At 40.1% G+C, this 25,329-nt stretch overlaps 1 protein-coding gene across 1 annotated transcript; it reads right to left on the bottom strand.

The window, feature by feature from the left end:
* Positions 1-839: 839 nt before the first annotated feature.
* Positions 840-21,121, bottom strand: ammecr1 (AMMECR nuclear protein 1). The gene is made up of 6 exons (XM_061055645.1): positions 19,642-21,121; positions 7,676-7,786; positions 6,341-6,455; positions 6,034-6,124; positions 5,841-5,937; positions 840-5,328 (listed from the first exon to the last, which is right to left on the bottom strand). The coding sequence occupies exons 1-6, from the start codon at positions 20,112-20,114 to the stop codon at positions 5,214-5,216; spliced, it is 1,002 nt and encodes a 333-aa protein (XP_060911628.1). The 5' UTR covers positions 20,115-21,121; the 3' UTR covers positions 840-5,213.
* Positions 21,122-25,329: the final 4,208 nt, after the last annotated feature.

The following is a 25,329-nucleotide window of genomic DNA, read 5'->3' on the forward strand; positions in this document are numbered from 1 at the left end:
GCATATACCATCGTTCTACACTCGGGTAGGTCGTGGTCAGTCTACCTTGGCTGGTTATGACATTATGGCTAATCATCAAATCCACTATGGAGAAAATGAATGGGATTTTTACTTCTGGAACCACACTGTTGAGCCCTGTGGACTTGGTGTACGAGTCCTCTGGATCTGACTCTGTTGTGTAAAGTGTGGAAATAAATCAAAGACATCAATGTAAACAAAATAACACTGTATGTGTGGGTGTTTAGAAAGAAAATCGCATGACACATGTTTTCTTTTCAGTCGATTTTGTATTTTTTTTTTATTGAATAAATGACTTTAAAAGGTAATAACAATGTTTAAAACTACATTATCTTCACAGCCATTGCTTACATACTCAGATATCCCCCTCTATATATATTCTTTCAACCCTCCCCACACTTATCTTTTGCAGGTTTTTTTTCTTCTTAGTTTTTTTCATGTGTTTATTTTTGTGTTTTTTTTTTCTTCTTTTGTCATACTGTCAAAATAAATGCCCATTTCAAGTCGCGTCACACTAACAGCAATTCAATAGGAAAGGAGGAAGGGTCTAGCTCTACAGGGGGGTGGATCTGAAGTTCCCAGTTCATATTATTCCATCGACATTTTTCAAGTTACTATAAAGCAGAAAAAGTTCCAAAAAATTGAAAAAGAAAAGAAATAAAAGTTGGTATGAGGAGTTACACCAGGCAACCCTCCCAGCCCATCAGGCCACTGCAACAGAAATAATTCATTTTGTACAGTGACACGTCTTAGAAGTCAGTGTCTCAGAAATTCAGAACATAGAAAACCACTAAAATAATTTTGAAACTAGATCCAAAATATTATTTTGAAAAGAATTTATTTTTGATGTACAAAAACAGTCATTTTCTTTTTTTATTTTCTTTTTTAAAGTTTTTTTTAATAAAAGTTTCAAACACAAGTTTATTGTAGTTCTTATTTCATTTGTCATTATCATTATTATTATTGATTCATTTATTCTTTTTTTTTATATTCATCTATCAGTGCGATTGTATACCAGTGCAGCTACTGGGTCCAGAGTAAAGAAAACAGGCTTTTTTCTTCTTTAATGGCATAGAAAATAAGGAAAAATCCATCTTTTATACAAAGTATAACTGCTGGTCTTTAGGGAAAAAACATTTAGAAACCCATAAAGCTAGGAGGCACACCATGGGATTTTTTCATTTTTGTAAATTATAGCATTACTAATAATAATAATAATAATAATAATAATAAACAAAACAAGTAACAACAATTTGCAACCATTTTTAACCATCCTTGATGCCTTGAAGGGCATCAGAGATAGACTCAATGAAAATTCATTGAAAAATGGGGTTGCTCAATAAGTCAAGACAGATGAGAAATCGCACACACACACACACAAAAAAAAAAAGACAAAGAACATTTTTTTGTCAATTGCAGGGGGTGTCTTTTGGAAGGACAGGAAGCCAGGCCTGAAGAGCAGCATTTGGGTATGGCCGCTGGCATCTTTGGTTCAGTCAAACATACGAAGGTAACACAAGCTTGAGCATTCCTCGAAATATGAGAATGACCACGCTGGGAATGCTGAGGCTGAACTCTAACCCTGGTATGGAACCAAAACACTATCTGCTACAACAAACTCCTAATGTCGTTCCATAACGTCCCATGAGGTATCAATGCTTTTAAAACAGTTAATCAGTACAGAAGCAGGACTATTTTCTGCGTGTTCTACGTAAAACATTAACACTGCGTCCCGTAAAAGGAGATGCTAACCTTCAACATCATCTGAGAGCGACTGTGGTGGCCTTGACGAGATCTTCACAAGTCAACATCTCTCAAACTTTTCCTTTTCAGAAGAGGTCATACGATTCAGCAGCTTGAGGAAAAAAACGGAGGATGTGCTCGGGAGAAGCAGCCTCCAGTTTTCCAGGAGAGGCAACGAGCACTACTACTGCCACTTTCTACCGACACACACTTCACGCCTGCACAAACTAGGCCATGAGGACGGGCCACAGTGTGGGGGAGTTATCGAGGGGGAGGGAGGCTACGTGTGACTTCTTGTCCTTTCAAACCTGCAACGGGTGTTGACTTGCACTGGTAGGGGGGGAAAAAAAAAAAACACCTGTTGAACAGATCTGCATATATCAAGGATAGTTAAGGTAATACAGGTAGGATTTTCTCTTATTATACTGCTGCTGAAATGAAAAAGATGACCTCCGACAGTACATTCAGAGCCCCTATGATGGGTTTGCTGCAGGGACTCCTCCTTCTTCACTATATTTGAAAGATATCAGTCAGTTTTCCCATAGGGAATTGATCCCAAAATCACCCATAATGGACTGAATGAAAGGGGCTACTGTTTGTTAACGGTGATGAACCCATCCTTCAGTGTTAAAATGTCGTCATGACTCACTTCGCAGCCATGAACAACAGAGAAAATCCTACATGCAGCATCTTTAAGTATGATATGATCAATGAGTCCGCATGACCAGTCACGAGCTGTGACCACCCCAATATGAGGTCCGATAGCACCATATTTGTCTTTTAAATCTCTTAATGGTTAATAAGAGCGTCTAAGCCATAGATCAAGCATATCATGGATAAAACCATAGGTCTCATACTCATACATACATGCAACTAAAGACATTGCATGTGTATACAAAGACATATATGTAAAAGAACATGGTCAATTTGGTTTTGCAGCAGAAAAATTCAGGTTGTGCTGTATCAAATGGGCCGGGAAACAAACGCCTGACTGTTCCTCTGGATCTTTATGTAGTGTATTTATCTTAAGAGGCATACATGTTAATCACTTCCCATGGTTTAAACATTTAGAATAACACCACCACAGTGTCTGACACTGTTTTTAACGGAGTATGGGAGTATGTGGGCCTCTCAGAGTTGAAAGAATTGAGGACCAGCAGCTGGATAAGATGTCAAAACAGGAGACCGCAATCATACAGGAGAGCCTCCATAAGAACGTTTCATCGCATTCAAGTGAGGAAAACATCATGGGAGTTCCCTTCCTACACTGTGGTGTTCGGATGAGCTGCAAACAAACAGACCATGGGACAGAGGAACACTCAGAGCGTCATCTACTGGCCCATCGTTTGTTAAATCATTCATATAAGGCAACACAACTTAAATCTGGGTCATTTTCGGGTTACTGTGGATGGAGTGCCAAAAGCCCTTGACATTTTTGCATAAAAGAAAAAAATAACCTGTCAGTTAGTAAAGGCTGTTACGAAAAAAAGATGTTGGTCAAGTAACGAGAACCTCTCAAAAAATGTCCAGTTAGCAAAACTAAACTGACCCCAAAGCAAGCGGATCACACGCCATGATCCTCAAACATTCTGGAATTCCTCAAACAAAGGAAACCTAGTCTAGCATGTGTGGATGTGACTCACAACAACAACAAGACATATCTGGGTGGGAAATGGCTTCTTAAGTCCTTACAAAGCCCTGGCTTTAATGTGTAGACCTCAACTGCGAGCCGCTCGGCCCCATGCAAGGATTCAGATCTAACTCCACTGTGTTTGATCTAACCTAGTGCCAAACAGCTGACAAAACAGAGCACGCAGCAGCAGAACACTTCATGTGTGGTGGACGCACAGAGTGACGGGATCTCATTGAACGGCCAAGAGTTTAGAGGAGAGAACGGTTTAGGTGCGGTTTCAACAACTAAATCAACTATCTGCACAATGACATGCACTTCTAAATGACACATTTTAAATAGATCACTTTCATTGTGCGTCTTCATTCAAAATGACAGGTTTTTTTTTTAATACATCATACTTAGTGGACGAGTGACAATGGTTAGCTATGATCTGAAGAGGCAAGAAAATGTTTCCACGACGACACGGGCAATATACAAGACGTATGACTAATGGGTGAAACCGCTAGGTATGACGAATAGCATTCAGTGGTGCGGCCTCGTCTGAGGCTGGCTGCTGTAAGAGTTTGCATTCAGAGGTTGAAGAATGATTATACTAGAGGCTACCAGTCAACTGGCACCGAATGCAAAGACGTCAAGCCAAACAACAGACCACTTTTACAGTGTAGAGTACAAAGAGAATATGGCTTTGAGTAGTTAAAAGCATGTCCCTTTCAAGTGACTCCCTGCCAGTAAACTCACAAACCAACAGACACTAAATCAAAGCATTGTTTTTTTTTCTTGGGACCTGTAGTTATGCCTGCTCCCCTCCTTCCACTGCTTGGAAGTCAGACCCATTTAACATCAACTAATCATCTGTGTGGTCTCGACTTTCCTCTGACAAAATGGCTTCCTCAAGATAAACATTTGGAAAAGCTCAACAAAAAGAAAAAATATCTAAACTAAAGCTCTAGGCTAGAATATGCAGTTCAAGGTTTACAGGTCCAAACATAAACACTTCAAATACTCAAAAACTCTCAGTAGGGAACCTTAGGCATAAATCCAATTTCTAATTTATTCTACTGGTTTCAATTTGGTGGCAGACCAAAACCTAAATCCACACACAGAAATACACACACATTTGTGAGCTCTAACAATAAACACTACCAGCAAAGGCCGGTCAAAGGGCATCACAATCCTACACACTATACTTTGGAGCATACAGATCCCATTATATATAGTCCCAACTACATTACTACAAGAGTTTACAAGGCTATCTCAACAGTCACTCTTTTTTTTTTTTGAGAGGAACCAGAATAGAGACGGCACAGCCTTTGAGAACTGCAGTTGCCTTGCTACATGGTATACATGTCAGGAGAGTTAATTAAAGAAAAAGAGGAAATAAGAATTTGTTTTAGTTCATGTTAATTTGAAGCAAAGCCTGAACAATATAAGCGCGAGACTAATCCACCCTATAAGAGACTTCCTTCCATCCACAGAATCAAACACCTGATTCGTTTTGCTGAAAATACGCAGGATCAATAAAATCTAGCATTTGTTTCCTTTTTCAAAAATATGAATGTAGGGGGTTATTGATATAGGTTTACATATGCTGCAAAACTTAACCACAGGCAAAGAAAAAGAAGAGTGGATTTCTTGCCGTAATCAAATGATGCTTCGTTGCCACCCGTTGCCATGTCAACGTCAGGGAGACGGACAGCATGGCAACGGAAACTATCATCATAAAATGGTACAGTAGTAGAAATAGCTAGACCAGGAGGGGGCGGGCTCTCCTGGGAAAAGGTCCGCGGAGAGGTCCAATGATTGGTCATGCGGCTCGCTGTCAGGAATAATGGTTGTAGGGTGGTAGAGGGTGCCCGATGCCATTCTGGTAGTGATGGTGCTGGCGGTGGGCAATGTACTCTGCATAACCCATTGTCATCTTCTCGCTACGGTACCTTGGGAACAGAAGAGGAGTGTTGATTAGAGCTAGAAAAGCAATGATGTAGCAGCTACTACCTTCAAGCTGAGGAGCAGGCTACAGAGGTCTGCCAAGGTCACATCTTTTTCATTCCAAACTCTCAGACCTGTTTTTTCCTAATTTTCAAGCTTTTAGTCTTCAGACCTAACGGATGCTTTCTCTAGTGACATCACTTGAGGAAATTTATACAATTGGGTAAACATGTTTTAATTTAACTTGTATATTACTGGGTTTTCACATGTGTTAATTTAGTGAAATTCCCCCTGAAGCAACTCGACTGGCTGAATGAATGCCACATTACAAAAAGGATGAGGGCTCTAGTATTCTCACAAATATTCATCGAGGCTTTAGTACCAGGTAAATCTATTATTTTGGTTTATGTCTGGGAGCATGGATCTAAATAATAGTATGACAACTAAGAGCACATTAATGGCAACTTAATAAATCAGCATACCTTTAGACTGTCATATACATTAAATATCATCTTACCTGGTTAACTTAATGGTCTTCCTGAAGTCATTTGTGATGGGAGCTTTGTAGCCTCCCTTTCGTAGTAAGGAATCTATGGTTTGAATGTGGTCCCAACCTTATAAAATAAAACATGTATGACTTTACACAACAGTACAAAGCTTTTACAAAAAGCAGATGAAGCTCCAATTTTAGGACCGCTAATAGTTCTCACCTTGCTCCTTTGCAACCTCTGGTAGGTAGGTGGCGGTGCGCTTTGATCCTTTTTCATTGAAAAACTCTATCCTAATACCGTGAACACCCACCTGGAATACAGAGCAGCACAGACAAGAAACAAAGGTCATTTTGAGCCAATGAATGTCTCAATCAAACAAAGTGAAAAGAACGGGTTGCTCTGTTCAAACTGTTCTTGAAGCCCATATGGGCTTAGAATAATTGGAATAATGTACATTTATTTTCTTAGCTTAAGTCATAAGTATCTATGATGCCTGAGCATTTCAGCTGAAAAGCGTGCGTCTTACCTCCCAATCAAGGTAATCACCGACGTCCTCAAAGTTTGTGAGAAGAGACACTGAGCAGAAGAGGCGAGGCAGCTCATCCCTTGTCATCGGGGGGAAGCGGCTGTCTTTAAGGGCACTGTGGAGATAAAGAACAAAGAAATTTCCCTGATGAGAGCAGAAAAGAGGTTACATGGTCGAGTTCAAAGAGGCCTAGTCGAAAGATTACCGTGTGCAGGATTTGGAATAAAATCCACTCCTATAACTTGCTCTTTTTGAAGGGTAAACTCCCACTTCTGCTTCCAACATGTGATACAGGCCTATAATTGCTGATGTGATGTAGATGACCTTTAGACATACAGCAGTCCAGCATGGTCTCTGCATGCCTCACAGCAGATCAGTACTGTTTGCGTCTGTAAACATTAGCAGCAGGAAGCTGAGTGTTTACATGTATCTGACAGGTTAATTTTGTTTGCCATCAGATCAAGAAAGCCTACCGAGTAATTCTACTTCAGGCGATCACAGAGGTCTCTGTTGAAGGACTTACTCTCTTCTTTTCAGGTTACAAAACAAGATTTTGTTTTAATGTTAAACACAAACCTGCCTCTTAACTCATCTCATTGTTGACAAATTACCTCAATAGTTATTGACATTTGAACATCAGTTCAATAAATACTGAGCTCTGACTTTGAACTGAAAGTTGCCTGGTTCCCAAACAACATTTTTTCCCACTGTGGGATGAGCCACTGATCCTTAGATTAACCACCAATGAATGTATAACTTGTGTCACTGAAGACTGCCCAATGAAACTATACATGGAGTCTTCAGTCAAAGGTTCAAATTCTTAAATCATCTTTACAACAGTCCATACATTACAGGCATATTGTAGTTAATCCAGAATATCTTTCTTCATCAACCAGAGTTAACATTTTGTATTGCTAACACAAGGTTCTTGTTTGTCTGACAAGAAAATATTACTCAAACGATGTTTAATGTGCTGTCTTCTTTTTTTTTTTTAAATTACCAGTAATACCCTGGAACAAAAAAAACAGACTTTATGACATCTATGACTCTCTGTATCAAGGGACCTGAGACCAATGAAACATGCAGTTCACAGAGCGTGACAGCGTGAGCTACATAGATGGATGAGTACAGAAGTGAGTACATTAAGAAACAGAAGCTGCAGTTTTTTGCATCCATGCACAGCCAAACCATCTGTAAATTGACTGTAATAGAAAACATGTGCATGTTAGGGGTCGTCATTTCAATACCCTCAATGATCATTTTAATGCATCACAGCGTCATTAATATATAATACATCTCTTATACAGCAAGATTAAAATACGTTTTTATGCTTACCTGGTAAGGGTGTACTCCCTGAGTCCTGAGTGCAGATTCATGGCAGAAAATGTACCTATACAACCCCGCAACCGCTTGTCTCTGCCTATTTTCCATGTGACAAACAGCGGGCTGAAAAACACAAACAAGAGACCATGTTCAGTCAAAGCAGTTGCACTTCCAAGGTGGACAGTCACATGCACACCAGATGTACTTTTAATGCCATGCATAAAAGTTGGTTAAAAGAACACATCCCTTAAATATGCACAGCTGACATTCACATTTGGCAGCATTTGCATGTGACTGTCTTTTACATCATCAGTTTACACCAAGGAGTGAAAGCCTTTGTTCATAACATTGAGCCATCTGTCCACCCAATCCTATTCAGTTTGGAAACAATAACTTTCTACCCTTTATGAAGTTATCTTACATCTGTTTTATGTTGAGCTGCTTTATCAGGCATAGGATGTTAGCATGATAAACAGTCGTGAGAAAGTCAAATTAATGAAATGGGAGAATTTCTCCTTGATCATGTGTAAAAACAGAATGTTTAAAAGACATTACACCATTTTATACTCGATGACAGGACCTTAAAGTGCTTCAGCAGAGTATGTGATGACAACATTTTAATGCTTGAGGTTTTGTACGTAGGCATTGAAGTCAATTTTAACTACACTGTCCAAATCAGGATGGTTGAAGCAGTATTATGAATATACACTTAAATCCAAACATGTCACATACACCGCCTTCAACTGTTTGTGCTTTCATCTAGTTTTACTGGAACCAAAAATATTGTATTGTTATATTTTCTCCCACAAACCCACATATTTGTATTGTAAAGCACTTACACACCTGAGGCTGGTTTAGTAAATAAAGAGTTTGACTATGGGTTAGATTTTACAAATAGGGACACTTAACATTTGAATCTAAAATAGCACAATGTTGGTTCTTTAGGATCTTCATTGGTTCTAACTGGCAATGAGCCATGTTTTCTATTTTGTTTGGTTAAACAGGTCACCAGAGTTGGTCCAAAAGCATCTAAATATAAGGGCTTAAAGAAGGCTAGTCTCTTATTTGGGGGGTAACTTTCTAACTTGCAATTGACTGATCTAACAGCAAAACTGAGACAAGCCTCAAACTACAACCCAGTATGACATACTTTGTGGAACTGGCTTTCTAATTCAGGACAGTGCTGTGACTGATTAGTCCTTGAGTAAGGCAAATCTTTTTAATCTTCACTCTGACAAGCTGATCGGACAGAATGGATTTATCTCTACTTGATTATCCAGCGTTTGGATTTCACATGCCAAGTTAGAAAGGCTTATAGGTCTTCAGACTGTTTCTTCGTCCAATAAGAGCAGCCGTCAAATTTTCATAATGCCAATTTAACCAAATTCAGAATAAAACACTTGACCCCAGGGAAGCACTTTTTTTTTTTTAAAGGCCAGCACGTGGAAAAAGTTTTAAATGATCCGAGTGTGTCCCTGTGAAGAAAAGTGAATTACCATAACCATCCCCACACCTTTCACTTTGACGGCGTTTCTTACACATGGTTTTTGTATATGTAACACGTCTTGAACTTGCAGGACTACATTCTTGGGTGTGGAAGACTTTAAAAGCAAATGTTAGTAAAAAAAAAAAAAAAAAGAAAAAAAAAAGAGAGAAAAGGAAAAAAGAAAAATACTAAAAGACATCTCTTTGATCATATCTTGAACTTTATTTTTTCAAATATGAATCCGTTTTACACCAATAAAACTGACAAAGATCTCATTAAGTAAATACCAGTGACATTTCAAAATGTACAAAGGAACATTACATCTACAGCAGACAAATGCCAAGAGTGTAAACAAAAACAATGCAGAGTCTCATGGTCACAAGACTTTGATGTTTTTAGAGACGGTTCACCCTGCTGGTCCTCAGAAAACCTTTGTATGGCAACTGTCCTGCGGCTTCATTTTACCTTTCCTTCAAAAGTTCTCCTTCTTGTTCTTCTGGTGGGATTGACAGGGACAAAGACTGGTGTAGGAAAAAAACATAAATTTCTAGTATACCACTTGATAGCACAACACACAATGTATGACAATGGTAACATGTTTGAGAGCTGGAAGTTAATTTAGTTTACTTAGCTACAAAATCACACTAGCCTTAAACACTTGTATGTTAGCTTATAAAAACTCAAGCTAGTATTACACCAAAATCAACAAAAGTGACTAATTTTAAAAAACATTAAGGTTGCCAAATGTTATCAGTCTAAATTAGCTGGAGAGTTATGCTACCATACCTGCAGCAGTGCTACTGCGAGCCGTCAGTCCTCTTGCAGTCAAAATTAAGTGAAGTATTTACTAGATGTATGCTGTGTTGGCACTCCTTGAAGTAATTGCTTTGCACATATATTGAGTCACAGCTCTCAGCATATGATCCTCCATTTGGAGGAGCAGATGTACCTTTTCTACTAAATGCAAACAACATGCAAGTCAGATAGCAGCCCTAAATGCAGAACAATCAGTGTCTCAAGGTACTTTTCTAAATTGCATCGAGTAAACCATTATCCACATAAGGAAGAATTGTACCATTGAATCAATAAATGTGTGTGATCAAGCTGCGGTTTCACCTAAAATAACAATCAAAATCAGTAAAGGTAAAATCTCTCTGGAGATGAAATAACTCATTCTTACAGGATAAGGAATGTATAAATACAGAAGGTTAACCTGACTATGTATTAATAAATGACACAGTAATACATCTAACTATATTGTGGTAAGGAGCCAAAGCAGTCATGAGGAGTCATATAATCATATACTTATTTGCACACAAAAAAATGCAGAAGAAACCAATACAGTTATTAGAGGAAATAAAACTATTGGAGAATAAACACAGAGAGACGGGTAGTATTGAAGAGGAAAATAAACTTAAGGAGAAATGTCGCAAATTAGATAGAACACCAGCAGTACAGATAGAAAGATTACTGAGGTATATGCGAAAGGAAAGTTATGAAGGAGGACCAAAATCCCTTAAGATTCTTGCCTATGAACTCAGAAAATGGGAGTATTACTAAATTAACTACAGCTCAATCATGCAAATTACTCCAAGTCTTTGTATAGAAATTAATTAAAAGTGGATAGCATCCAAATTTAGGCATATTTGACATTTATCTACCCCGAGTAATGGTGGGAAAAAATACCAAAGGGATAAAAGCAATAACTGCATAGGAAAGGAAACAACAAATACAGGTAGTGAAAGCAGGAAAGCAGGAGAAGGCAGATTTACAAATCAATTTTATAAAAGAATCTAAAGGACAAGTACTAAAAGCTTACATGTATGCATTAGACACAGGAAATTGGCAGAGACATGGCAATTAGCAATAATAACACTTAATCATAACGTGGGAAAGGGTGCTGCACAGTGTTCCTCATACAGGCCTATATCACCTCTCAATACACACTACAAAATAATGTCAGTGATATTAGCCAATAGATTAAAAGCCGTTATTACAGATATAATTTACACAGATCAGCGTGGCTTTCTTCCATGAAGGATTCTGGCAGATAATACAAGACGAACTACAAATTGAATTGATTATGTTTAAAAAAAAGATAAAGCCCTCTGGGTATTAACACAAGATGCGGAGAAAGCTTTGGATTTAGTGCATTGGCCTTCCATCATTGAGATTCTCCAGTTTTGGATTAGAAGAAACATTGAAGTCATTGCTTCAAGCAATTTACAGTAGTCCAAACGCTAAAGCAAAAACACAAGGTACAGTGTCAAGAAGATTTGGTATACAAAGAGGAACCAGACAGGGACCTCCCCTTTCCCCTCTTTTATTTACCAGCTACTGTATATTGAAGTACTAGCAGAAGCAGTTAGACAAAATGTAGGTATTAAGGAATACATGAAGGAAAACAAACAAACTGCCACGTTATGCAGATGATGTAATAGTTTATCTTGCATCATCAGAAGAATCAGTACATAACTTAATGAAACCAGATGAACATAGCAAAGTTTCAGGATACAAATTAAATAAAAATAAATGTGAATCACTAGTTACAGGAAAACAAGTAAGCTACGCTAAATAAGAATATAATTTAAGTATATGGGCGTCAACATTAGTAAAGATTTTATTAAATGTTTTGAAACAATTATTGTGTTTTTGGAAAACAAAATAAGGCAGGATCTGTATAGATGGTGATCAATATCGGATGGATAGTAAGCAGAGTTTTAATGGTAAAAAATTATGGTACTTTCACCATGTGTTTTCTTATTCACGAGTCTACTTTTGGTATTGCAATAGCTTTAAAACAGGAGGATCAGAAATACTTTTTAAAGTATTTAAAGAGAAATTATCTTTTAAAACATGTACAGAAAGATGAACTAACACGAGTTTGTAAAGCACTTTCAAAATAAAAATACAGCTTAAGGATATATTTCAAATAGATATTTTAAAAAAAGCAGAAGCAAACTATTGTTAAGAAGTGAGAAGAAAAATAGGGAAAATAATTAGAAGTCAGTATCACAGCAGAAGACTGGAACAATAGCTTAAATAATAATCTTAAACTAACACAATACAAATACTGGAGGGAGTTTGCATGGAATGTGAGCTTGAGGCATTTTATTTGACCTTGCCAATAGAGGAAATATTCCCCCCTAGTAGGATCTAGTTGTTTGAGAGGGCGTGGGAAACAAGAAGCAAATTACTCAAATAAATTCTTTAAGTATCTGGTATTAACATTCTGGAAAGAGGTAGAGAAAGCCTTTGATTATCTTTGAATGAATGTCACAAAAAGCAACATGAGCATTTCTAGCAGTTCTAAAAAGGTGTTTTTTTTTTCTAAACTGTTGTAGGTCCATACAGTCTCACATGGGGGAGACAGGCTATGTTTTTCAGATGGAAGAACGCAGTTGTGATGATATTACTGACATGAGAGGTTTCTGTCGAAAGTTGAAAATGTTTTGAAGGTTGAAATGTGTGGTGATGGCAACAGGGTGGAGTTATCAATGGTTTTGGGACCGATGATTATTATTTATCACAGTTTAGTTGAAGGAAGTTGGCTTGCATCCAGGTTTTTTTTGACTCAGTGGGTCAGACCAGAGCAGGTTGCTTTGGTGATTGATTAGTGGTGAAGTTGACATGGATGTCATTGGCGTAACAGTGAAAATGTATACGATTTATCCAAGCGGGAGTATAGAGAATAAATAAGAAAGGACCAAGCATCAAACCTTGGGGTACGCCTTGGGATAGAGGAGCAATTGCTGATATTTGTTAGCTGTTGTCTGTTTGAGAGATATGACCTGAGCTATAGGAGAGGGCAGCACCAGTTATGTTGAGTAAGGATTTCAGACAAGACCACCATGATTACCAGATTTGACAAGTTGACAGAGTTAAGTAATGTGTGTTTTTTTTTTTTTAATGTCAGTTTGAAATTAGACATAACCAGTTGAGGTGTGAGTGATGAATGAGGCCAGTGGGAGGAGGCTACTGGGATGATGGATGAGCTGGGTGTAGGACGGGGGGGGGGGGGGGGGGGGATGATGATGATGAAGAAGGGGAGGCCGGTATGTGGATGACATCAGATGTAAAAAGTTAATCACATCGAGTGCACTGTGCGCTGAATGTGTGTGCTTAACACCCGAGAAACAGGTTTATTCGGGTGAAGTCAGTCCATCTTGAAAAGAGACTGCCGATTGCAGAACAGATTGACTTTATGGAAAAGGGGTTCTGCAGGGGGACTGTAGCCAGTAGTGGAGGTAAAGGGGTCTGCTGAATCAAGCAGCGTTGGACAGTGACATGCAGGGTCCAGAGATAAAAATGGACTTTCCCGTTTGCTTTACAAACTCCAAAAGTTTCTCCTAACAGCATGCGTCGTTCGCATCAGCGACAAAATCAGCCTTATTCTATTGTGTCCTAACTGCCCACGAGCGACACAGCGCGTCGCGCCGTTTTACTCCGACGCCCAGTTTCTATTTTCCTCTGTCGTTCGCATCAACGACAACGATCAACGAATGAGGAAGGAGGGGTCTCTACAAGGCACAGACACTCACTTTTGTCACTCAACAGAGCTTGGAGTGGACAATGTTGTTGATGCACACTTGAAAAATACAGCTAGTGATGGTGGTAGGGAATGAAGGCGGAGTGTTACGAAGCTTTTCCAAAATAATCAGGACAGCAGCACCAGGGAATGTGGGGGCATTGCAAAACCAGACATTCCTTATTATGGAGTCACCAGTGATCAGAATGGTGGTGGAGGGGAGTGGACAAGGAGAAGACAGTGCGTGTTCAGTGACGTCGGAGTGGACTCAATGGCTAAGGTGGAGGTCTGGACAGGTGAATGTTCTAGTGAGGGGGACCGTTCCTGTTACAGCTGCAGGTGAGGGTGTTTGCCGGAGCATCCGTTAATGGACTCCATTCGCAGTCTGTGGGGAGAAGGAGAGCCTCCCCACTGGCCTCAGTTGTTTCCTCTGCTGTCATGTGGTGGATCGGCTGCCTTGTTCAACAACAGCAAGTGGAGAATGGACAGTAGCAGGAGAAACAGGCAAAGAGGAGACCACAGAGGATCGAGAGCAGGAACAGCAACAGCAAGTGGAGAGGAGGCAGCAGCAGCTGTTGAGAAGGATGTAGCGGCAGCAGAAGGTGCATCCATGGCACACTGAGCAGACTTTGGTGACCAACAAGCAAAATTGGTTGGGGCACTGACAGGACCTTAACAGGGGATCCTGTTTCGCCGTGTAGAGATTGTTGAGGAGAAGTGGTAGGGGATAGCCAGACTGTCTACTGCTGATTTTTCCTCCACTGAGTGACCACCACCTCCGTCCAGGACTCCCAGTTGGGGGTCGAGCAGGGGGGATGGTTGGCACACAGGATGCCACAGCAAGGTTTCCGAAATGTCAGAGTACATAGCCAGGATCCTTAGACTGTGAAGCTGCCATGTCAATTTAGCTGTAAATTATAGTGTCCTTCCTCTGCAGCTTCTCAGTTCACATCTTTAAAGGTTGGTAACTTCTCTTTTTGTGTGTGAGATTGACAGACAGCCTTCACAGCCAAAAGTCTTCATGTTACAATACTGGGATCAGAGATTTGTTTGCAGTCCTGCTGGCTAACAAAATTCGGTTCTTAAAACATTAGGATAATGGATAATGCTGAATTTGTTTCCTTTATTTCAGATAAAGCAAACTCTGTAATCAGAGGGGGTTAAACGCAGGGTAGAGCAATGTTTCACTAAAAAGTGAGCATTTTGGTATGATTTTTTTGGAGCGGCTACTGCTGTGGACATTTGTTCAGTTTTGCTGAGGACTCAGGCGTCCAATAACTCCCTCTAAAAGCACCTTATAACTTATCATTTAGTATTTGCCTACTAGTTCTCATTTACTGCACTTAGTTCTGTTTACATCTGGTCACTATTGCACATAGTTCTATTTACATCTGTTAGTCCGATCACTGTCCGCTACTCTTTTTATATTTTGTATTTTAAGTTAAGTTTAAGTTGTATTTAAATTGAAACTTTATATTTTAGGTTTAAAAAAAGGTTTCGTCTACCTGCACTGCTGTTAATTTACTGCTCTGTGTGCCTTTGAATTGCCGCCCGGGGACAAATAAAGTTTTTAGAATTAAACTGAAAAAAATTGGAGACATGGTGAGAAGCGGTCAAGATCAAAAGAAAAGTTACAAAGTTGTGGCTTGAAACAGGGTAATGGTCAGTCTATGGGAGCTGGCAACAAGCAGGCAAGATGCACCAAAGCCATTTTTTTAAATAAAACAGATATATAAACCATAATGATTTTGAAAAATAAAAGGTATATTTAAATGAAGCACTGGTTTCTTTAGCTTAATTTTAGTAGCACTGTCTATATATTTTTTTTATATCTGATCTTAGGCACTGCATTGTTTTACAGACTTCACAGAGCAGTGTGCAAGTCAAACATTGTAGTGGTCTTGAGCATTTCAATAATTCAATCTGACAATGGCCCCAAGAGAAGGACAAGTTGAGGACGCCACAGACCATAAGTGGGAGTTTCTCTTTCTATGGGAGTTTTCACATTGGTGGCTACTGGCTTACCAAACTCCACACCGAGTGTGATGCGAGTGGAAGCAACTGAATGTTTGGCAGCACTTTGAGTCCAAGACAAATTTCCCTAAGGGGACAATAAAGTGTATCGTATCATATCAATATACAGCCTGTTTTTTGGGCAGGGTTTCTAGTTTCGTTTCGGACAACCCAGGCTGTTGTGCCTTTTATTTGGCAATTAATTCTTTGTAGTTTTTGGCATTTTTTTTCAGGAACAGCCAGGGGTTAAGACTTTTTTTTTCTATTTGTTCTTGTTCCAAAACTATTTCTTTAAGCAAACCAACTTATTTCCATTAATATACATTCCTGGTGTATAGTCTCAGTGAAAAAGAGAGCGTTTGAGTAGTGCAATGTAGACCCGTTGTACAAAGAAGACATTTCAGTATCTTACTTTTTTCCCCCACATTCTTTCACATTTTGTTAGGTAACTTCGTTTCAAATGCTGCTTTCTCTGTTCACTCTAATCCTTTCTGCATCATGCAGTTACCAGCTGGTGGCTGTGTTTAAAAACAGACAGTAGCTTCATGCTAGTAATACGGATGTTAATGATTAATCATCAATCACCATTAAGAATTTAACCGATTAAAAATGTATTAACCGTCAAGCTGCCTGTGCGCCTCACATCGCCTCATGTCCTGGCCAAAAAGTTGCACTTGAACGCACCGCGAAGACTACAGCCTACCGGCAACTACCACATACATTCTGTGCATGCATGAGAGGAAACAACTCTCCATTCCAGGCGGCTGTAGTACGTTGTTATGATACGAGAAGAGAAAAACCAAGAGGCGGAGCTGACAAATAAGGAGAAACCGCACTAACGAGTGAGAGCATGGATACTACAGCGGCAGGCTCAAGGAGAGAGCTGGAGAAAAATGAAACCTCCGAACGGCTTAATCCGAGAGATTCCTCTCAACGACCACCGACGCCGATTCAACATGTCGAATTGGCCTTAATTAGCAGTGCTGTTAATTAAGGACAGTCATACATTTAAAAGAGAGAGAGCCTTTTTTGTTTTATTAGTTCAAACTGTTTGTATTTAATGAATTAATGTTTCAAGTAACTACTGTGCTGCTATAATGGTTTCAATAAAACGTAAATTGAGAAAAAGACATGTATTTTGTAGCTCATTAATTGATCGTTAAGGTTTTCAACTATCGGTTAAAAAAAAAAAAAGAGACTGAAATTGGCATCCCTAGTTAGTAACATTACAGTCTGCTGCAGTTGGTTGCCAACATAACTAAACTCTGTGTTTCCATTTGATTCTGTGACATGTGTAAAACAATGTTTGCAGACAGTCCTTTTTTGTTTATCGTTTTCTCTTCCATGTCATTATTCTCAGCGCTGAAACCGGAAATGTCCCCGGAACACTGATTTGAAAGACGGCGGTGCTTCCTCAAACTGCCGCCTCTACTCACCACTCTATTTAAAAGTAATGTGTGTATTCCGACACCAGTGTTTAAGCTTCATCCAACTTTAGGGCATAGTGATGGATATTTACTCGGGGAGGGGGGTTCAGAGAGAATACTATGCATGGAAGCTATTTGTGCGCTAAAAAGAAAAACTGCAATTCACAAACGTGTATTAACCTTGGATGCCTTACAGAATAGTTCAATATTATATTGAGAATTGTTGCATCCCGAGCATACACACATTTACCTTAAACTTGATATTAAATGAGCCTCACATTTTACAGATTAAAGTTACTTGGCCAAGTTTATCAGAAACTCAACAAAAAGCTGTCTCATCCCTGACTGACTACGTCCTATATCCTCTTGCCATGAGGCACTTATCCTTATTAAACTTGCGACATTTTTAAAGTTTATAAAGGCATAGTGCTTAGCATGGATATAAGGAAAGACTAGAATTTAGGTGATTTGGTGATTTTTTTTTACATTTAGACACTGACACTAGCTTTAGTTGTTATGGCAACACTAATTTGGCCCACCAGAGCAACACATGGAGAATACTCTGAGAAAGCACTTAGAAAATGAACTGTGTTGGCTCACATATAAGTGTGGACATTTATAAAGTAAGCCTGTCCAAAGTCAACTGACATATTGGAAAATCTAGTGACTAACAAACAAAATAGTTAAATTTGCATTTGCTTGACACAGGCATGTGGTGTGCTTAGGTAAAGCCAAAGACATGGTATGGTATGGTGAGCTGACATGTCCCCGACGGTGAGCTCTGTGTTATATGAGTCAGTTCATTATTTGCCAAACCACTGTGAGTTTAGAATAGTTATTGCATTTGAATGTGCTGTCTTTCCTCTGTAGTTTACGAAGATGATTATGAGATGGTCGCTAGATAGAGTGGTTACTGATAGATTTTGAGAAAACTGTTTAAATTAAAGGCCTAAACATGGTGAATGAACATTGTGGGTTAAAAGTCAAGGTTAGCATGTGAAATATTTCAATACAGCCTTACCATTATTGACAAAAAACTTGGTCAATATGAATCAAGAGTATACAGAGGATTGTGTATGTATGTAGGGTTTTTCCCCTTAATGGAAAATGAACGCCCGGAATCCCCTCGAGAGTATTCAAACACAATTCACCTCATTCATGGCCCATTGTAGTCATTTGAAATAACTGAAACTGAATATTTTGTCTGCATGAGAAATTAAAATACTGAATGCTCGATCATTTTGCAATTTGTCAGAAAAAAACAAAAAAGGTGAATTTCAACAAAGAGCAAGCAGCCTACTGTGGATATACATTTAAACATGGCCCCAATACAAAGTTTCTTCCCCAATAACAGGTCGATAAACTGCATGTCAGATATGACTGCTGTGTAAGCAATCCCTCCACAGCCTGTAATGTATGTCAAACGACAGGCTCTCACATTACACCGCTTGTATAAGGTGGGGTCAACATGTTTCAGAGGACGACGCTATAGTAGGATGACGGGCAGAATATAGAAATGTAGCAGTATAAAAGTGAACTTTATTAACACGTGTCAAGTGACCTCTCCAAGTGTCAAAACCCTGTTTTTTTATAATACTGATTTAGCGCTGCCAACAAATTTAAGATATATTTTGTAATAGCCAAATAATAATTATAGCTGCTAAGTACTTAGCCATATTTTCTTTGTTGTTTGATGCTAATTCGGTTGTTACGATTAGTTAAACCAAAATAGACAACCCACTTACCCAACAGTACCTGCTGTAAAACTAACAAGTTATAAGACCTGTTAAATGGTCGTAATGCCACAGAAGACTTGCGGTATTAATATATTTTCGCTCATTGATGCCTCGTTGCTAGGCTAATGTAGCTAACCGCTAGCGAAGCTAAGCTTGGTATGTGGCAATCCAGAGTTCAACGAGGGCAACTTAAAAGATTAATAACGCTAACTTTATTTTATGTGTGTTGTACTTAAGCCGTTAAAATAAAAATATCATCACGTGCAAAATCTGCTGTCACTGATGAAAAGAAAAAACAAGCGATGTTATCTTACTATCTTTTTATCTTAGCTTGAGTGTTAGCGGCTAGCTAGAAAAAAAACCAGTAGCTAACAGGCTTAGCTAACGTTAGCCAGTGTTATTTGAGTTGGATAGACAGCATCACAAAATGTGTTTTTCGTCGTATTCTTACAGCGAATCTGTTAAAGACTGCTACGACAGTCTGCAGCAGCGTACACAGTCGCTTTATCAAACACAATCCTTCGTTATTCAGGTAAATGGTTGATTGGTTGGTGCTGCAGGCCGGTACGGAGAGTCTCGACGAGGCCTTGCTTTAAACTCACATTAAAGATGAGAAGCTTTTAAATGTTTTATTTCTTTATCAGTAAGACGATGTTTCGATGTGACAGTTCGTGGTGTGTAACCTGAAGCAGAATCTCCATGCAAACCCATCAAAAGTGTGCCGTGAAAGAGCCGTGTTGATGAGTACAGAGGCGAGCTTTGACAACAAAAGGGAGATAAATACTCACTAGGGATCGTTTGTAAACCTGGGTGTTCTCGGAGGTTGGTATCCGTACAGATGGCAATAAAGCACGTCAAAACAGAAGCAGCACATCTCCGCCGAGACCACCATTTTTCTGCCTCCACTTCCCGAACCAGGTCCCGCGCTGAGATTCGGGGAGAGGCCGGATGAAGTGTAACCGGCCGGGGCTGTGGACAGAGCTGTGCCGCCGCTGCTCCCGCTGCTCCCGCCGCCGCTAACGTTACCCCCGGGTCCCCCCAGGCCGTTGGCTCTGCTCACGTTCGCCGCTGCTGCAACGGTCGCCGAGGAGCCAATCCCCAACTCCGAGCCACAATGTCCGGTTCCTGCCACCCCGCTTCCCGCCCCCACCCCGCCGGGACCCCCCGACCCGGGCGATCCCGACAGTTTCTGCTTCTTCACCCCGCAGCACCCGGCCGCCATCTTGGAACAATCTGCACCGACACACCGCTTCCGACCCATAACCGTCACCGCGGGAAGGGTGGGGGGGAACGCCGACCAGACGTAGAAATCCCACTGCGTTGATACGTACGACGGACAATACTCCACTTTCACTCTTTTATTTTTTTGTCGGACGACGAAATAACCGATGCAATGAGAAGACTGCAATGTCACCCTAGCGTTGCCTTTAAAAATGCGTGACTTAGCTACGCAAAATCCATAGCTGGACAAGCGCTTTTTCCATGAGTAGTCAGCCAGTCCAGCTTTGGACCTCGGTGTTCCAGTGGATCACCGATAAAGTCCAGGCCAAAAAAATAATAATCACCCTTCCCTCTAACACGACACCATCCGAGGCGAGCTCAATCAGTTCCCCTTAAACCACAAGTTCAGGGAGTGCAGAGTCCGAACAGGCCGCAGATGACAGTACCAAAGCGGTCCAGATGTGAAGCTGACAGCCAGTGCGCTGTAGCCCCGCAGCACACCTCTCCAAGTGGAAGCCGGGAGCCTGAGTACGCAGGACCCATACAGCTTTCAGCACAAATTGCGCACGATGTCTGGGGCAGCGTAGCTTCTCATTGTACCAGCTTGTTTGCTACAGTCTCACGAACTTGTAATTACACAACAGGCCCAGTTCGTTAGAATTCCGGACGCTGGGATAACGCAGAATAAAATGGCATCTGACAATGCAGGGTTGGCATGGCAGTGAAACGCGTCAGCGCCGAGCAAGTCATGTCAGTACCACCGTTAGCCCACAGTTTGCACCTGCATCATGTCGGCTCTTGGACCCGCGTTCATATAATCTTAAAACAGCTCCGCGTCAAATGTAGAGCCGAAAGTTTTCAGTGTAGGATTGTTTTGAGGTTGTCATCCGTATATGGGGATATATATAGAAGCGCATTCCAGTCCGTGAGCCGTGAGAAATCCTGCGGGTTTGGAAACCCTCGCTCCGCACCCGTCTCTCAGCTGCTACCATTCAGTGCTGTTCGGGTAAAAGCCCTGTGATCAGTCTGTGGGCATCGGTGTCGTCGGCACTCCGGAAGCGGATTCAGAAAGTGTGTTGCGCCCACTTGCTACACTTTCTGCGTACATTCAGTGGGTATCAAATTTGCAATTCAGAAGAAAATTTACGGAGCTGTGGAAGCATGCGCGCTCACGACGTGCATGCGTGCATGAAAGAGTATCGGTATCCCCTCACTACAAAAGGCAAAAAGGAAGAGTTGTGTGGGCCTATTATTTAAAAATTTAACATGCCATAAAGAACAAAGACTTACTCTTTATTGATTTTCTTGGATATTTATCCTCCAAGACAGCATCTATGTGGATTAAGATAAAGATTAAACAAAGGGAATTTATTTATAAAAGTTGCTCTGTTCTTCTACAGGGCCGTTGCTTGAAATTCTGGGCCTCGTAACCATTGCTCATCTGGGACCCTGAAGCAGTATAGATATAAATACTCTCATCCTGTCCACTTCTGACCCCTTTGAACATCCTCCAAACTCCACCCCCTATTCAGAACCCCTGCTCCTTTATTCAGAACTAAATGTTTGAGTAAAGTGAGCAGTGATGATCTAAATGAAATGTCATGGTCAGTGAATAATACACACACAGTAGGAAAGCTGATGATGACCATGCCCTGACTCGTGATGCTGAGCTCAGTGTGGAAATGCATTCCTGCCAGTGAAATATCGCCTACATAGATGTAGGGGGTCTTGATTTTTAGAAAATAAATACACATTTTAAAATGTGTCCAAGGTTTTGATTTCCTCCCCTCTCATGCACTCAAAAAAGTAAGCCTAAACCCATAGGGTCGGTAATGTTCATGTGAATATTTAAACACCTAACTATAATATAATTTCTAAGGACTAAAAATGGTTTAAAAAATAAAATCTGATAATTCAGTTAAATCCAGAGTATACGCGCCAGGAGGGTGGTAAACTGTGACACTCCTGGCAAAAAAGGTTTGCAAAACCATATGAGAAAAACTAGAACAAGACTTTCAAAAGAGTTATAATTCAGTTTGCTCTAGGGTTGATAAGAGAACTGAAAATAGCTGCAACTCCACCTCAGCCAGTGTCTTGATTGATATGAGTATGACTGGGAGGAGTGGATTCATTTGAACTAACGTTCATCCTAACACAGCGAGGTTTCAGTTGAACAAAGTCAATCAAAATACTTTATTTTTTAATAGGACTTTAGAGGGATCTGAGGGATTAATTCAACACATTTCATTTTTTATAATTTAGCTGCAGCGGTTTTAAATTAGTTTAGATTTGGTTTGTATTTTTTCACCTTATCTCTTTATATTTGGATTACTTGAAATAAAAGGTCTGGGAACAGACAGTCTCTAATAACAGCTGGGAAACTGCTCTAAATGAAACTCAGAGGAGCGTTTAAGACTAAAACACTGTCTACTGGTGTTAACCTAAGGTTGTCATGGTTTGAGACTAAGACACTCAGCTATTATGCTACATAAATGAACTGCACCACCCAAAGTGGGATGCATTACAAGACTTTAATCAGACCAGACTTCCTCTAGAATGTCATCAGATTAACAAAGCCCACATCGTTGGTTGGATACCATCGCAACAACAAGTGTTTGAATGATGGAACCAGGTTGTGGTGAGAGGTTTGAGCAGCAATGTTCGGCAAAGTTAGAAACTAGCTCTACAGGGAGTGTACTCAACACTCTTCTGTACGTGAAGCATAGACTCAAGGGCTGCCATTGCTCTGGTAAAAGTCTTGGTCATGGCGAGCGATAGTGCAGTATGGCGAGCTGATAGGAGATAAAGATGATCCAAAAAAATGTCTTGTACTTGTACAGTTCAGGTCCCTTCTACGGAAGGAGATTTGTGAAAGCCATCGTCAACATTCTAAACTCATGGGGGTCATTATGGTTGATATAAGGGAATGAGGGACCTTCAATCTGTGATGTGTAGGCTGTCTTGTCTGACAGAGCACAGGCTGCTGAGGTAAATGCTGAAACTGGTAGGGAGCTGCAGTACTTGAATGGTAAGCGGATGCCATGGGAACTGGTTGCTGAAACTTGAGGTGGGGGCATATACATGTAGGAGCAGGTTAAATGGCATATGATGGAAATAGAGGCCCCTGTGCTGATGGCAACTGACTGTGAGGGTCAAGCAGAGCCTGCTGGAGCATCACTAACATCCCCTGAGTTGGTGCTAGAGGATGAGTTTTTATGCAAATGTAAAGAAGAGGCCAGTGGCATTTGCATAGAAATACGAGGTATAAGGTTAAAGGGTGCTGAATTGCAGGCATCTTGTTTTAACAACGGGCACTGCGTTTTCTTCTGCACAAGGGCACAAATAAAGGTCTACTATTAAAGACAACCAGTCTATGTTAAGCACAATCAAGCATAAAGTTAGATAACCCAAACTGTACAATGACTGTATGAGGGCGTACTGGATAAATGAGGGTGCAAAAGACAAGCGCTTGTTATAGCATTTCTTATCAAAATGACAGCAAAACCCTCGAAAAGACACTTTTATTGATATGAAAGCTTATGCAATCAGGTCAACACTTACGCAGTTGTCATTCTCTGTGCAGGTTGTTTAAAGATAATTCAAACCCCCTACCACCCCGACCTCCCTTATAAAGGAAAATATTTTACAGTGAGGACTTAAAATAGTGACTGAAGAATAGCCCATTTATTTGTTTGAGGGTTAACATAGGCTTCCCTTTCATTCTGCCGTAGTTTAAACAGGATAATGTGGATAACGTCTTCAGGGATGATGTCGTTAGATTAATCAGCTCTCGCAGCAGCAGTGGGTGGTTAATCTCATAGATATTTCAGTGATAAAGCTCAGCGGGAGAAATACAAACACCACTAACTAAGCAGTCTTATTATTGTTTTAGCTAGCAGTTCTTTTGATCACATATTACATACTACATTTTACATGATGAAAGGGTTACCCAATTAAACCACATTTTGGATAGTAGAGCATGAAGCTGGCTTATTGCAGCTGAGTGTGTCCTCATCAAAAACTCTATTCATGAAACCAGTGGATTTTAGGCATGGCTGATGCCATTGTCATGCAATCCACCACATGATGATGATCTTCTAGAATTACAACAGGAAAAAGGGACGTAGGCTAAATTGCCTCCAAGTCATGCTACATTATGAGAGCTGTTCAAGGTCAACACTGCTTTAAGTTAGACCATAAGCTAAACTGAGCCTTGCATTGTAATCTCCCTATTTAAAAAGAAATTCTCTCAATCATCAATTTGGGAATATTTATGGAAATAATAGAAGGGTTTGTTCCTTTCGTTCACTGTCTGATCTATTCTGGGGAGCAGAGACAATCTGGCATGTTGTTATTAAGCCTCGTGGTGGAATTTCCTGCAGGAGTGTGCACATTGCCTCTCTGACTACGTGGACAGTCAGTGAGCCATTCTAAAGTAATGTTCAAATTTACTGAAAGTGATGAGAGTCTTCATTGATGTTTCCAACTGTCCCTGATTGAAAATATTTCACCTACACATGAGTTAAACAGATGTTTCTCCACCCTAAAGGCATATAATGGATATAGGCTATGTGAACAGGGGTTTGATCAATCACGAATGAGGACTTCTCCAGTCTCCTCACAAGTGTTCTGGATCAAAGCAATCACTTACTTTTAGCAAATAATACTTTTGTGGGCATAAAATCATTCAACCCATTAGAGTCTCAAGGCACCCTGAATCCCCCTACCTTTTCTAATATTAGGCCTATTCATTACTTTTTAGAAGTGACACATCTGAAAGAAATTGTAGTGCCAAGGGGCCGAAAATGAACAGCTCACATCAGAGGCTGAGCCAAGAAAAAAATAAAAATATATATATTTTAACAATGCAGCTTTTTCATCTTAGAAGATGTTGTATGCAGCTTTTAGCATCTTTCTTTAGAATTCAGTTTGACTTCCCTTAGTTGTCTTTTCTTAAACGCCCTGGGTCAAAGCTTTTAATTGAATGTGCAACTCACTTCACATGAGGATTTGGCTAAAAAAATTTATGATCATCATATCATCACACACTTACTGCCTGCCATGTATAAATATCTGCTCTATACCACAAAGTATGAGTAGTGTCAGTATTTGTGGATAAATAATTGACATGAGGGCTGTAGAATAACCATACAGCAGCATAAGACATTTATCACAGCTGTTTGTAACATGTGTCCTGTAAACATGCTACATCATAATTCACACTGCAAAAATGTGACTTCACTGTCAATAGCATA

The sequence above is a fragment of the Labrus mixtus genome, chromosome 14 (assembly GCF_963584025.1).
Source record: "Labrus mixtus chromosome 14, fLabMix1.1, whole genome shotgun sequence".
Lineage (NCBI taxonomy): Eukaryota > Metazoa > Chordata > Actinopteri > Labriformes > Labridae > Labrus > Labrus mixtus.

Coding starts and splice junctions, on each gene's coding strand:
- ammecr1 (XM_061055645.1), bottom strand. CDS start 20,114: ATGGGTCGGAAGCGGTGTGTCGGTGCAGATTGTTCCAAGATGGCGGCC. Junction 7,787..19,641: donor AGGTTTACAAACGATCCCTA/GTGAGTATTTAT, acceptor TGTGTTTTTCAG/CCCGCTGTTTGTCACATGGA. Junction 5,329..5,840: donor AAGACCATTAAGTTAACCAG/GTAAGATGATAT, acceptor TCTGTTCCCAAG/GTACCGTAGCGAGAAGATGA.